Genomic DNA, 13901 nt, shown 5'->3' on the forward strand with positions numbered 1-13901 from the left:
GCCCCCCACAAGTGGAAGTTTGAGAGCAGACACCTCACCTGCCCTGGAGCACAGGCCTCCAGCCCTGGGAACAATGTCTCACGCGTAGTGTGTCCCCAGAAAATGGCGGCTGTGTGCTGGTGGCTTCTCCACGGGTGGCAGAAACTGGCTCTTGCTGGTTGAAACTCCTTAGAACAGAACCTCGAGGCCCAGTGGCCAAGCCCAGAGGTCCCTGGGCTCCTAACCCCTGATGGAGGGAGAGGAAAGGGGTCAGGGCCCCCAGGCCCCCAGAGTCCACCAGCTTCCTCCACACCCTGGACACGGCGTGGAGGTTCCTGCTGCACTGAGGCACCGCGCAGGGGGACGGGGAGAGGTGGCGGGTTGCCCATGATGGTCAGGAGTCAAGCCTGTTCACTTGTTCTTTCACCCCCTCGTTAACAAGTGCTCATAAGCCCCACTGTGTGCACGCACAGCTCTGGGGTCTTGGGGTTCGGCAGTGGAGGCCCCACTGTGTGCACGCACAGCTCTGGGGTCTTGGGGTTCGGCAGTGGAGGCCCCACTGTGTGCACGCACAGCTCTGGGGTCTTGGGGTTCGGCAGTGGAGGCCCCACTGTGTGCACGCACAGCTCTGGGGTCTTGGGGTTCGGCAGTGGAGGCCCCACTGTGCACGCACAGCTCTGGGGTCTTGGGGTTCGGCAGTGATGAAGCTTACTCTTGGGGGCTTGCAATTGGGTGGGGAGAGAGACCCTAAAGAAGCCGCATGAGGAAGCCTGAGGGGAGAGAGGGCACAGGAGGGGCTGTGGCCAGGCGACCGGGATGGGCCAGGCGGGCAGTGCAGCCCCCCCACCGCAGGCCTCCTGAACACCTTTTAAAAGTCCTTCCCTTCTGCAGCTGCTCCCGGACACTCACAAGACCTATTTCCTTCCTCAGGGTTTGTTTTTCTTCTTTCCTGTTTCACACATTTTTCGAGTTCATGAAAATTATGCATTCCAGCTTTTTTCCTCTACAGAAAAACGGAGCGAAGTCTTCTAGTCAGAAAGCATTTATCTGAGCGATGAAATCTCCCCGACAGCCCCCGCAGCCCACAGCAATGCGACAGTGACGTAGGGTTCCTGGCGTCCTGGGAGCCCGCTGGCTCTCTAAACCCAGCTCTGAGTGGGGCGGGGGGTGCAGGACTGCCCAGGAGGCTCCCTCCCAGAGGCTGATGGTGGGGGACCAATTCCCGACCCCAACGGGCACAGTGAAGGGGACGTTACCCGCCTGGGCCTCAGGAGGTCCCTCATCTTTAAAGCGAGGATATTCGGTCCCCGTTAGGGTTGCTGTGGGGAGCTGGGGGCTGACACACCCCGAGCACACGCCGCATATTCGAGACCATTAGCTGATTGGCTGCCATGGTGACTGGCTGTCACCATGACTGATTAGCCATCAGCGTCCGTCATTGTCGCTGTTGGGTGTCATCAGCGTCAGCCACCACCATTATTATCTCTCATCATGATTAGCTATTCTCACGATTGGTTAGTGGAGTCACTGGTTAGCGTCATGACTGGTCATCATGACTTAGCGATCTTTCTCAACAGCTCTGACCCGCGTCTACCCTCAGCCCCGTATTGCATCGGCTAAGTGTGTCCCCCACAAAGATGTGTCCACATCTACCCTCCAGGGCCTCAGAGTGGGACCCGACCTGGAAACGGGGTTGCTGAAGATGTAATTACTTAAGATGACGTCCTGCTGGAACAGGGTGGCCCCTAGTCCAATGACCGGTGACCTTATGAGAATAGGAAACCCAGGGGACACCTGGAGAGAAGGCTGTGACTGGAGTGGGTCCTTCCCAGTGGGGGCTCCGTGGGACCGCCCAGGTCCTACGCCCACAGACCCAGCCCTGCCTGTAAAATCCCTGCTTCATTAAAAATCTAAGGTCTTCTATTTTGCAAATACATGACCACTTTCTGTAAATGTCCTACGAGCAAAAGGAAAAAAGTTTGTTTTTTTCTCCCTGAAGACGTTAAGGGATTTCATCACGTAACTCCTTCGCGGCCTGTCTTTTCCAGTCTGCCCAGTCTGAAGGGGGTGCGCACGGGTAATTTCATCAGACTCTCCTCACTTTTCTAGTAGTTCTTCCTTCTGCGCCCAGATGCCAGGTCACTTTGTGGTGACAGTTCATAACTGTTCTGTCTCCTTCACAAAGAGATCTCTGTCCTGTGTGGTATCTGTGCTGATTTCTAGTTTGGGGGGAGGTGGTGTTTGTCTGGCAACCCTTTCCCACTTCACTGCATTGCGAATCTTTTTTTTTAAAAATCACTTTTGTTCAACTGTGTCTCTGGTAACCACAAATGGCAGGGCTGCGTGTGAGTGAGTGTTAGTGTGTGTGTCTAACCTCGTTGAATAGTCTCTGCCATTTGAAGAAGAAGAGTTAGTTTATTTACATTTATTGTAGCAGCCAACATGCTTGACTGGGTTTCTTCTGTCTTACTTTATCTTCATTATCTACTTTTTGTTCCTTTTTTCATGTATCTAGTTTTGACAGCTCGCTTTGCCCCCTTGTGAATGTATTCCATTCTGTCACTACATTGACAGCCACACACCAGCGTCATCCTGTGCCCAACACGGACTATTTTGCTTTCTCTGCCCCCTTCTCTCCCCTCCCACAGCCCCACCTCCAAGATAAGACCTTCGGAGGAAGACGTTTCATCCTTCTGTTTCACTCCCAATGCTGAGCTTATGCAGAGGCCCCGCCTAGGCTGTCCCTCGCAGGCGTCTCTCCTGTTCCAACAGCCCTCATCTGACACTTGCACGCAGTCCTCCTGGGCAGCCCACCCCTGTCTACTCGGATCTCCTTCGGGGGACAGGGCCTGCCGAGTGCAGGACCCGCCCGGTGGCCCCATCCGTCCAGCAGCCGCCAGCTACACGACCAGCCGGGGTGCAGCCTGAGCTGGGCGTCAAGGGGTGCTCTGGGCTCTGGGCGCGGGCTTCCCGGACCCTCTGGACCACGCCGCGAGATGGTCGCCAGCCCCGTCACCTCTCCCACGCCTTCCAGAGGCATCAAGGAAGAAGGCTCGGTGTGATCCCAGCGGGACTTTAACGCCTTAAAGTGCCAGTTCCCTGCCTTTCAGCAAAGGGACAGCAGGGTTCAGGCCCAGAGCATGGGCCTCCAGGGCTCTGAGACCACTGTCGTCCTGCCGTTTCTCTCACTGTGTCCAGTCCTTTCCCATCAGCGGCATCACTGTCGCTCTTTCAATGGTGGCAGGACTTAGATCTAGTCCCAGGTGGCCTCCTGTGGGGGCCCCGGGCTCCCAGCACCCCATCATGTCCCAGCACTGACCCCGTCCCCACTACTATCTCTCCTGCAGGTGCAGACAGATGACCTACTCGGACGACCTGCCCCAGATCTCCGTGGTGTTCATCTTTGTCAACGAAGCCCTCTCGGTCATCCTGCGCTCCGTCCACAGCGTGGTCAACCACACGCCCTCCCAGCTCCTCAAGGAGGTCATCCTGGTGGACGACAATAGCGATAACGGTGAGGGGACCAGCCAACTTGGGGCCCCAGTGAGGGGGGCCCGCTGGAGCTCCGGAGCCAGGAAGTCTGAATTCGGGATGTGGGCAGGGCCAAGCTCTCCTGGGAGGCCCCAGGGAAGGACCCTTCCTTCCTCTCCCAGCTTCTGTTGGCTGCTGGCATCCTCAGCGTCCTGGGCCTGTGGCCGCATCCCTCCCATCTCTGCCCCCATCTTTATAAGGCCTCTTTCCAGGATATCTGTGTCTCTCCTTTTCTTATAAGGACAGCTGTCCTTGGATTTAGGGTGTCCCCCAATCCAGGAGGATTTAATCTCAAGATCTTCAACTAGTTGTATGTGCAACGACCCTTTTTCCAAATAAGGTCACATTCTGAGGGTCCAGGTGGACATGAGCTTTGGGGAGGCTGCTGTTCAACCCCTACCGCCATCATCCAGAAGGGCCCCGAGTGTGCTGAGTTCTCCTACACACTCATCACACCTTTGCTGCTTGTTGCTCAAGCGGGGTCCTTGCTGTGGAGACGATGGGCTGGCGCTCACGGCTGGAACCTTGTCATGGCCCCACGTCAGCCTCCATCCACCCCAGACACATTGTCCCACACCTACCAGGCACACGGGTCTCCAGGCCTGACACAGGTCCGGAGGCGTCCCGTCCTGTCTCGCCTGTCCCTCTACAGAAGCAGAGAGAGAGGAACCTGAGCCCCACTGTGGGCGGCCCCTCAAACCGAGGCCCCGGGGGGCTGGGCTGTGCCTGTTCAGTAACTCCCCTTCCACCTCTCCCATCACAGCACCTGACCCTCCTCACCTCAGCAGGAGGCGAGTGGAGGAGAGCTGGGGCGGGGCCTCCCAAACTCCTCCAAGAAGGCAGAGGGGCCTGGCTGTGGGCCTGAAGGAGTTCCAACCCCACGTCTGGTCTGGGTCTACACCAGGGAGACCCCAGCTGACACTGTCACAGGAGCAGGAATAGGTTGGCAGGGCACCTCCCTGCTGGGCCCACGTTCCCTGGACAGGGCGGGACAGTGTACGTCCAGGGAGGCTGCTCCCAGGACAACTGGCCGGTGCAGCCGGAGCCACCCGTGGGGCCGGGCTGCCCTCCCAGCAGTGTCCACTAGACCTGGTGACTGAAGGGGAGACAGCAGGCCTCCCGATGGCAGATGTCTTCTGCAAGTAGCCATCCCACCCAAGGCTCGGGAGCCAGGACCGGATTCAAATCCTCCACGGGCCCCTCCTGCCCAGTCCCGAGCCCATCCCCTACACCTCACCTCAGAACTGAAAAGGGGTGTCCCCTCGGGACTCAGTGCTCCTTTCCCACGCCTGTAACTGTTCTCCACTCTTCCAGCCGGCTGCTTAACGGGGTCACAGCCCACATGTCACCTTCACAGCCAGGCTGTCCCTGCCCCGCCCTCACCCCACCCCTGCCCCACCTCCCAGCCCCGCCCCATCCCACCTCCCTGCCCCTGCCCCGCCCCTGCCCCCTGCACTGCCCTCCCCCGCCCCCCCAGCCTACTCAGGGAAGCTCCCGCCCCACTCCAGCGCCCACTCCCATTTTCTTTCTCCTGTGGGCTGAAGCCTGGTATCATTGTTGCTTACTTTGTTGCTTGCATTCTTGGCCAGAGAGCTCCCTCAATCAGACTTGTGGGCCCTCATCCATTTTTAAATCATGTATTGAGTTGAAATTCTCATCACGTAAAATTTAACCATATTAAAAACAAGCATACAGTTCAGGGGCTTTAAGTGCATTCGCAGTGTTGTGCAACCATCACTGCCATCCACCTCCAGAACATTTTCATCTTCCCAAAATGAAACTCTGTCCCCATTAAACACTGACTCCTCACCCCCTCTCCCAGCCCTGGCCCCCACCTTCCTGCTTTCTGTCTCCGTGGATTTGTCTGCTCTGGGGACCTCATATGAGTGGAATCGTACAAGATTTGTCCTCTGGAGACTGGATTCTATCACTGAGCAGAACGTTCTCAAGGTCCCACCATGTTGTAGCAGGTGTCAGAATCTCCTGCTTTTTAAGGTTGAATTGTACTCCATCGTCTGGATGGATCACATTTTGTTTATCCCTTCATCTGTCCATGGACTGTGTTCCATTTTACAGCTGAATAATTCAGCCTGTCTTCATAACACATTCAGCCTCTGTCTGAATCAGTCTGGCGAGATTGTTCACTGCCTCTCCCGCTGGAATGGGGCTCCGTGAAGATGCGGTCTTGTCTCGCTGAGGTCCCCCCAGCACCTCGAGCCACGACCAGCCACAGAGGGTCCTCTTAAAAGTTTATGAAGTGTGGATCAGGGCACTCAACGACCTTGGGTCTCAGTGGCATTGGGCCCCCCCCAAGGTGTCACACCCTGAAACATCTCTGTGTCCCCCACAGTGGAACTCAAGCTCAACCTGGACCAGTACGTCAGCAAGAGGTACCCAGGCCTCGTGAAGATTGTCCGCAACAGCAGGCGGGAAGGCCTGATCCGGGCGCGGCTACAGGGCTGGAAGGTTGCCGTGGCCCCTGTTGTCGGCTTCTTCGACGCCCACGTGGAGTTCAGCACGGGCTGGTAAGGGTGGCGGGGTGGGCCGGGGTGGGGCACGGCGGGGAGGGCGGAGGGTGGTGATCCCACCGGAAAGCTCTAGGTGTCCAAGGTCGCGGCTTGACCATCAGGCCCTCCCACGTGACGCGGGTGCGGGGAGGATGTGGGCTTGTGGGTGAGCCCGGGTGCGCCTCGGATTCCTCTTGGGCTGAGCAGGGATGTTAGCAAGTGGGGTTGTTACCAGGATTACAGGCGTGATGCCCGGCGCACGGTGTCAGACAAGTGCCTGATGGGGGCTGCGAACCAGGACCCCAAGGGACGAGCTATGTTGGAGGGGCTGGGATGTGAGCGGGTAGAGGGAGGCGACCCAGTTACCCAGGCGTGTCCTGGAGCTACCGTAATAATTGACCAGAAGCCGGTGGCTCAAAACAACTGAAATACATTCTCTCACAGCTGTGAGGCCAGAGATGAACACTGAGGTGCAGGCAGGACTGTGCTCTGCACCCCCTTCCCCCTGCCCCACCCCCAGGCGGAAGGCACTCGGGGAGGGTCCTTCCGGCATCCCCCCAGCTCTGAGGGATTGTGGCCACGTCCCTCCGACCTCAGCCTCCCTCGTCATGTGGCTGCTCCTCGGTGTCCTTGTCTCAAGGACACCAGTCTTGGACTCAGGGCCCACCCCAACCCAGGGTGCACTCATCTTGGGCTTTTTACCTGGACTACGTCTGCAGGACTCTATTTCCAAACAAGGTCACACCTGCGGGTTCCAGATGGGCACGTCCTTGTGGGAGGTCACCACCCAACTCCCTCCCAGCTCCTGGGGGCTCCAGGAGTCCCTTGGCTTGTGGCCACCTCCCTCCAGTCTCTGCCTCTGTCTTCACATGGCTTCGGCTTCTGTGTGTCTGTGTCTTTCCTCTTTTCTCTTATCAAGACCCTTGTCGGGGGATTTAGGGTCCACCTTGGTCATCCAGGATGACCTCATCCAAGATCCTTAAGTTAAACCCAGGGTGGGCAGGTCTGCAGGGGTCCACAGTGAACAGGGAGTGTTAGCCCCGGGCCTAGGAGCAGCCTGCAGCGCCTCCCAGCCGAGCTGCAGGGAAAAGTCAGCCCAGGTGACCAGCTTGCCCCAGTTCAAAAGAAGCTAAAACTCACCATTTTTATTTCAAATCTCCCAACGCACATCTCTAAACATCATGAAGCCTAAACTAAGATGTTCACTGAAACGCTGGGGTTGCAGCGTGCCGTAAGGAGGGCTTCGTGATGGATGTGCTGGCCGAGCCCCACAGTGCATGGCTGGATGTCCCAGCTGGGTCCCCCAAGGTTCTGGCACTCCAGGCCTCTCAGAGTTCTCAGCTTTTCTAACTGACCAGCTGGTTCAGCCAGGGCTTCAGTGTCTCGTAGGCAGGTGAGGGGAGCCCTTTCCTTCCACGCTTCCTCCACTTGCACTGGGGAATCTCAGCTGCCCCCGGACCATGAGTTTGTTTTCTCTCTGGTTCTGCCTCAGCCCAGGTCTGATTGAGACTCGACTTCTTCCTGCTCTGACTTCCCTTGCTGGCCCCCATTTCTCTCTCCTCTGCCATCCTCATGAAGCGACTCTTCTTTTCCCACGACATGTGTCACCTTCTATCATAAATTACACGCTGTGGTCTGCCCTTCACCAGGGTCATGGTGTACGGTTGTGTAGGTTGTGCACTGCACAAATGTACTTGGAGGCCTTTTTGTCCCTCCAATAGATGTTAGACTCCCTGGAGCATTCCGAGGGCATTTAGGAGCGCCACAGTTCTGTCACATCAAAATGCAATTTCAAGCCGGTGCAACTTTAATTTTCACAACTGAAAACCCAGTTATCCATCTGCAAATAGCCCTCCCCTCCCCGAACTGCCTCCACAAAATCCTGCCTTATTAGCAGATGAGCTTTTTGTCTCTGAAGCACTTTGCTAACAGTAATTAATCAATCTTCCCTGTGAAGCTGAGAGGCAGGTAAATACCAGGCTCTTGCTTGGAAGGCCAGCCACATGGCAGCTCTCGCCAGGCAGAGTCAGAGGCCTCGCCCCCCACTCCAGCTTCCCTGCCCGAGCCGGACCCCTAGCCGGACCCCTAGCCCACACTCGGCCCTCTGTCCTCCCTCCAGCGTCCGGCTGTCTGGTCCCTGAGTGGGCGGGCTGCTCTCGACCACCCTGAACCCCTGCTTGGTGACAAGCCCTTGGGTGGCATCTCATCCTCTTGGTAGACAAGGTCGTCTCCAGGGCGGAGCTGCACCTGCTTGCCCCAGGGACTCCCCGCTGCCCAGGCAGCTCACAGGGGAGAGCCCACGTCCCCCGGGCTCCCTCCTCTCCGGCTTCATCGTCTGCACTGCCACTGTTTCTCCACTCCAGCCGCACGGCCGGCTCCCCAGGCACACCAGCTCATCCCAGGGTCTCAGCGCTGGCTGCTCCCTCTGCGTGGAACGCCCCACCCCGACTCCCGCCCGACAACCACCTGCTTCATCCTACACCTTGGCCTGGTCATCACCCAGTGCCACTTACACGCAACACCCTACTTAAAACTGCAGTTCCAAATCACCCTTACTTTGCTCTCTTTTTCCACCACAATACCGATCACCTCCTGATATACTGCGTCATTTACTTATACTTTATTGTCTGCCCTCCCTCACCCCTACCCCACCGCGTACTGTTGTGTAGGTTGTGCACTGCACGACAGTACTTGGTAGTCAGTTCCTTCACTGAATCCTAACCTCCCTGAAACATGGATATTTTTTTTTCCTGTTTTTAGTTCATGAATGTATTCCAATTTGTTAAAACAGGCTGTGGCACATAATCGGTCGTCAATTAATGCTTATAAATGAATATGCCTTCCATCCGTGCAGGGATGGAGGGGCAGGAAGGGGGATTCGCTGGAGGGAGAGGCTGAGCTGTGAGGCAGGCCCAGTGACAGACTCAGCTGACCCACAGGGAGCCCTGGAGCTAGGACAGCCCTTCAGAGATGTCATGGTTTGGGCCAGAATGGTCTTTCTGTCTCTGGTGTCAATCAGTCGTTAGCCGTGGGCTGTCCCAGGAAGGGTGAGACCTCGGGCCAGCGGGTCTGCAGCCCAGACGACCCCCGGGGCTTCCATAGAGGAAGCCCTTGGATCTGGCCCTCCACAGTCGGCGGTCCCACTGGCCGCCTGGCCCTGGGCTCACTGCCTCTGGCAGAGCTGGCCCCTCCTCGGGGAATGGGGCGGGGGTCCCAGCATCGCTGCCCTCCCTCTCTCACGGGCGTGCCTCCCCACAGGGCCGAGCCCGCCCTCACGCGGATCCGGGAGGACCGCCGGCGCATCGTCCTGCCGGCCATCGACAACATCAAGTACGACACGTTCGAGGTGCAGCAGTACGCCAGCGCCGCCCACGGCTACAACTGGGGCCTCTGGTGCATGTACATCATCCCGCCCCAGGACTGGCTGGACCGCGGCGACGAGGCGGCGCCCATCAGGTCAGCCGGCCTCAGGGCTTGTCCTCCTCCAGGACCGCGTGGGTGGGGGTGGGGCGGGGCGGCCGCAGGTGTGCAGAAGGACATGCTGATGTGACGGGAAACTTGGCAGCTGGCTCCAGTGTGACCTGAGTGATGACGGAGGTCGGGGCGGGGGAAGAAAGAGGGAGACAGACAGACAGACAGGCAGGAAAAGCCAACATCCAAAGAAGAGGAGCCAGCGAGAGAGACTGAGAAAAGGAAACCGACATGGAGGGAGAAGAACGGGCGGACACCAAGCGAAAGTGACAGAGAACAAGAAGGAGGAACGGACAGAGGAAGTCGGAGAGTCGGGGCAGGGGCGGGGGCACGGTGAGACCAAGGGACGAAATGAGGAAGGTGTCAGCAGAGAGGAGCAGAGATGCAGAGACGGACAGAGGGAGTGAGAGGGAGGCAGAGACCCAGACAGAGCGAGGGAGAGACAGGCAGGCAGGCGGACGCAGAGGCAGCACCTCGAGACTCAGGAGCACGAGCTGGGAGCAGAGCAGAGACCAGGAGGCCACCGGACCGCGTGCGCTGCAGAGACCAGGACGTCCCAGCAGACCCCCAGAGGTCCCCCTGCAAAGCAGTTCTTTTATTTTGAATCAGTTCCCAGATGTGAAAACAGAGAGATTTTCAGTTGTTAAAAATACACACATCCATCTTTAGAAAAAAATGGGAAGGCCCTCATTCTCACGAGGCAGCAGTCGCTGGAGCTGGGACGTGGTCCCCGTCCAAACTGGGCATGAGGTCCCCACCACCCCCCATCGCGTCCCTGCCTCTCTGCGTCTGCTTGCACTCACACTCCCTGCACCTGGCTTGCTTCATACGTTTCCCTCACTGACTGAGCTTCCAAAGTTTCCCCTTCCTCCACTTCCCTCGTCTGCTGAACCCCAGAGAATTCAATGCTTCAAAACCTAGTGGGGTGGGGTGCCCCACTTTCTCCTGGGGGCCCAGGGGGTGGAGGTACTTTTCCCCAGCGTGAAAGTGCATCTCCAGATTCTGTTGATGCCCCTGGAGTCTTTGCCAGGTCTCCCCGGAAAGTTTTGGGATTTTAGGGCCTTGGGCGGGGACCCCCTCCTGCCTCCACTGTACCTGCTGGTGTGTCCCTGCTGAAACAGGCCACTTTGCCCACAGAGGACGGAGACCCCCCAATGTTGTGTCTTTGAAAGTTCTCTGTCTTCCCCCGGGAGGGTCTTAAGTGGGCTTCCGGGCATCTGCTCTCCCCTGGCAGAGCCGTCCAGGGGTAAACTGAGTCTCAGAGCAGCCTGGACTCCCTGAGCCGCAGGACCAGGGTACTCTGGCCAGGCTGCATTTTGTCTCAAACTTTGATCCTTATTAGCATTACCTGGAAAGCATTTGAAAATCCTGATGCAAAAAACCCAAATGAAAAATGGGCGAAGGCCTTGAACAGATACTTCACAAAGGGAGGTAGACAGAATGCTAACAGGCGCACGGAAAGACGCCCACCACGGAGTCACTAGGGAAATGCAAAACCGGGGGAGGGGGGCACCACACACCTTCTAGAACAGCCCAACAGACCAACGGCACCAGGGGCTGGTGGGAGCGCGGAGCAGTCGGAGCTCTCAGCACGGCTGGTGGGAGAATACACTGCAAAACCACTTTGGAGAACCGGCCGTTTCTCACACAGGCGCAAGCTCCGCCTGTGGCCCTACGAGGCCGGAGCCCAGGTGAGGACCCTTTGCTGCGATGCCAGGATGCCACACGCTGAGGTCAGCCCAGACGGAGGGACTCCCCGACAACCAGTCCCCCTGCTGAACCTGAGAACCCCTCATGTCTCATGCAAATAAATTCGGTGCCAGCTGATTCTGCTGCCACCGCCTTATGAGTTTATAAGTTTATTTTGGCACTCTGAGCACTAATAAAAAAATCATTACCAGCTATAATAGACTTGGCAAGGATTTGGCAGTTCAATTCATCAGAGATCACCCTGAGATTTTTGTGTGGTTGTTAAGAAAATGAGAGAAATGTCTGTTGTATGTTGGTGAACTATAACTTAACCAGTTCCATTGACAGTCATACCGTCCACTTTTCTCCACCGCTCTGTCCCACAATGTCCCGCTTTTACCACTGCTGCTCCAGGAGACCACTTCCCAGGGGATGCCCCACGTGGATAGATTGTTCATGCGTATTAGAAAAAAATATAACTAGCACATCAACACATGGTTTTACAGATATACTTGCTCTGGACAATGCAAGATTTTCTGACATTTTTTAAAGGCATGGATGCAAATAGAATTATTACAGAACTAATAGTACCGTTGGCAGTCTGCTGGATACAGCTGCGCAGGCTGTGCACTGTCCAACGTCAAGGTGTATCATTCAGAGTCTGAGATCAGTGAGGCTCCATGGAGTTGAGCAGTGCACAACCTATGCAACTGTCCATTGCAGCCCCGACTACTGATACACAGAGAAAACAAAATAATGAAGGAGGTAGGCAAGTGACTCAAGTTTGGGAAATGACATTCAGGGTGACTAAATAATTCATTGAGTAAAGAGGTTTAGGAAAAATTTTAATCCCCTACATTAAGTTGCCTGAATTGATGCTGGTTTTTGTCACCGCTGATGTTTATTCAGTGAGCATTTGGACTCCGTCTGCGTTGGGTGTGTCAGCAGGCTCTGAGGGACGCAAAGACAAGCCCAAGGCAGTCCTGCCTGTGTCCTGGGCACAGTGATCTCGTGGAGGCGAGGGGCATGGGGATGGCGTGTGGGGATGTGGAAGGAGGGTGGCAGGCAGGGGTCCGGGGTCAGGCACCAACGTCCAGCTCATGTGCTGTCTGCTTCCTGCCAGGACCCCGGCCATGATCGGCTGCTCCTTCGTGGTGGACCGGGAGTACTTCGGGGACATCGGCCTGCTGGACCCGGGCATGGAGGTGTACGGCGGGGAGAACATTGAGCTGGGCATGAGGGTGAGTGTCACTGCACCGGCACCAGGGCCTTTCGTGAGGACAGTATGCGGAGCAGACCCGCCGGGGGCTGGGCTCGGCTGGTCCGTGAGCTGCTTGTTCCTGGTCGGGGGACACAAAACCCAAACTTAGGTCAGTGTAGGAAACTTCAGTGGCAACAGGACTGGGCAAACTTAAGTCTGTTGAATATGGTAACAAAAGGCTGTATTTTGTGTTACTTTATTTTTCAAGCCACCTGTCTGGGTGTGTGAAGTGTGGGCTGTAGGGGGCAGTTTGGAAGTTGTCAAAGCTGGTCCTCCCGCACACGGCAGGTGATAGAGAAGAGAAGGCATCGCTTAGTGAGAAATTCCAAAGGGAGGAGTGAAGCAGAGAGGACACCAGACGTGCCTGGTGGGAGGGGCCGGGGTGCAGTTTTAAAGAGGATGTTCGGAGAAGGCCTCGCCAGAAGGGGCCTCAAGGGGGCTGTTCGTGGGATGATGGGGGGAGCGGGGGGGGGGAGGGAAGAGTGTTCCAGGCAGAGGGAATGGCAGGTGCAAAGGCCCTGAGGCAGGATGGTGCCTGCTGGGCCCCGGAAGCAAGGAGGCCAGTGTGGCAGGAGCCGGGTAGGAGGAGAGCGTCTGGCTTTGCTGGGAGCGAGGTGGGAGCAGTCAGGCTTCGAGCAGATGTTCGAGCTGCCTCGTCTCTTTCAGGGATTCTTCCGAGCTCTGTGATTCCAGGGAGGAGTGGGCCAGGGCAGAGCAAGGAAGACCAGGGCTTCTGGAATACACCAGGGAGATAGATGGATTGGACCAGGCAGGAGCTGGTCAGATCCTACGTACACCTGATGCATCCTGAAGGAGGCGGCCACAGAGTTTGCTGGATCACGTGGGGGTGCAAGGGGGTCAAAGGTGCCTTGACGTCACTTGGCCTGAGCAACTAGGAGGGTGGAGAGGCCATGGCTGAGGTGGAGAGAAGTGGGTGGGCAGGTTGGGGGTGGCCTGGAAGTCCCCGTCACTCAGCCCAGAGCTCCCAGCTGTTGGGGTCCCATGGAGGCTCATACAGGCCCACGGCCACCACTGGGCCGGTGAGAAGGGCTGCATTCTCCTCTCCCTAAGTGGCTCAGCTGTTTTGTCAGCTTTCTGAGTGTATGACAGAGAAAAAAATCGTGCAATGCCCCCCTTTATTCCAAAGAGAAATAAAATTGAGTTTGTTTTTTGTTTTCTTACCAAAAAACCGGTTCAGCCATCTCCCCCACTCCCAGCCCTCACCCTCCATGCCTCACCCTCCAAGCCTGTGAGCTTGCTTTTTGTTTGTTTGGGGAGTTTTTTATAGATTCCACATACAAGTGAAATTATATAGCATTTGTCTTTCTCTGTGTGACTTACTTCACTCAGCATAATGGTTTGGAGGTCCATCCGTGTCATTGACAATGACAAGATTTCATTCTTTTTCTGGCTGAGTAGTATTCCATGGTGTATACGTATATATACATATACATATATATACG

At 56.6% G+C, this 13901-nt stretch overlaps 1 protein-coding gene across 2 annotated transcripts in view; it reads left to right on the plus strand.

Annotated features, from left to right (window-relative positions):
- Positions 1 to 13901, plus strand: part of GALNT9 (polypeptide N-acetylgalactosaminyltransferase 9) — a 74351-nt gene that overhangs the window by 39919 nt on the left and 20531 nt on the right. For both annotated transcript variants that reach the window (XM_032471509.1, XM_032471510.1), the window contains 4 exons: positions 3327 to 3493; positions 5861 to 6035; positions 9276 to 9473; positions 12301 to 12418. In XM_032471509.1, coding sequence (XP_032327400.1) covers positions 3327 to 3493; positions 5861 to 6035; positions 9276 to 9473; positions 12301 to 12418 — 658 coding nt within the window. The remainder of the gene's footprint in view (positions 1 to 3326; positions 3494 to 5860; positions 6036 to 9275; positions 9474 to 12300; positions 12419 to 13901) is intronic.

This window comes from Camelus ferus, chromosome 32, assembly GCF_009834535.1.
Source record: "Camelus ferus isolate YT-003-E chromosome 32, BCGSAC_Cfer_1.0, whole genome shotgun sequence".
Lineage (NCBI taxonomy): Eukaryota > Metazoa > Chordata > Mammalia > Artiodactyla > Camelidae > Camelus > Camelus ferus.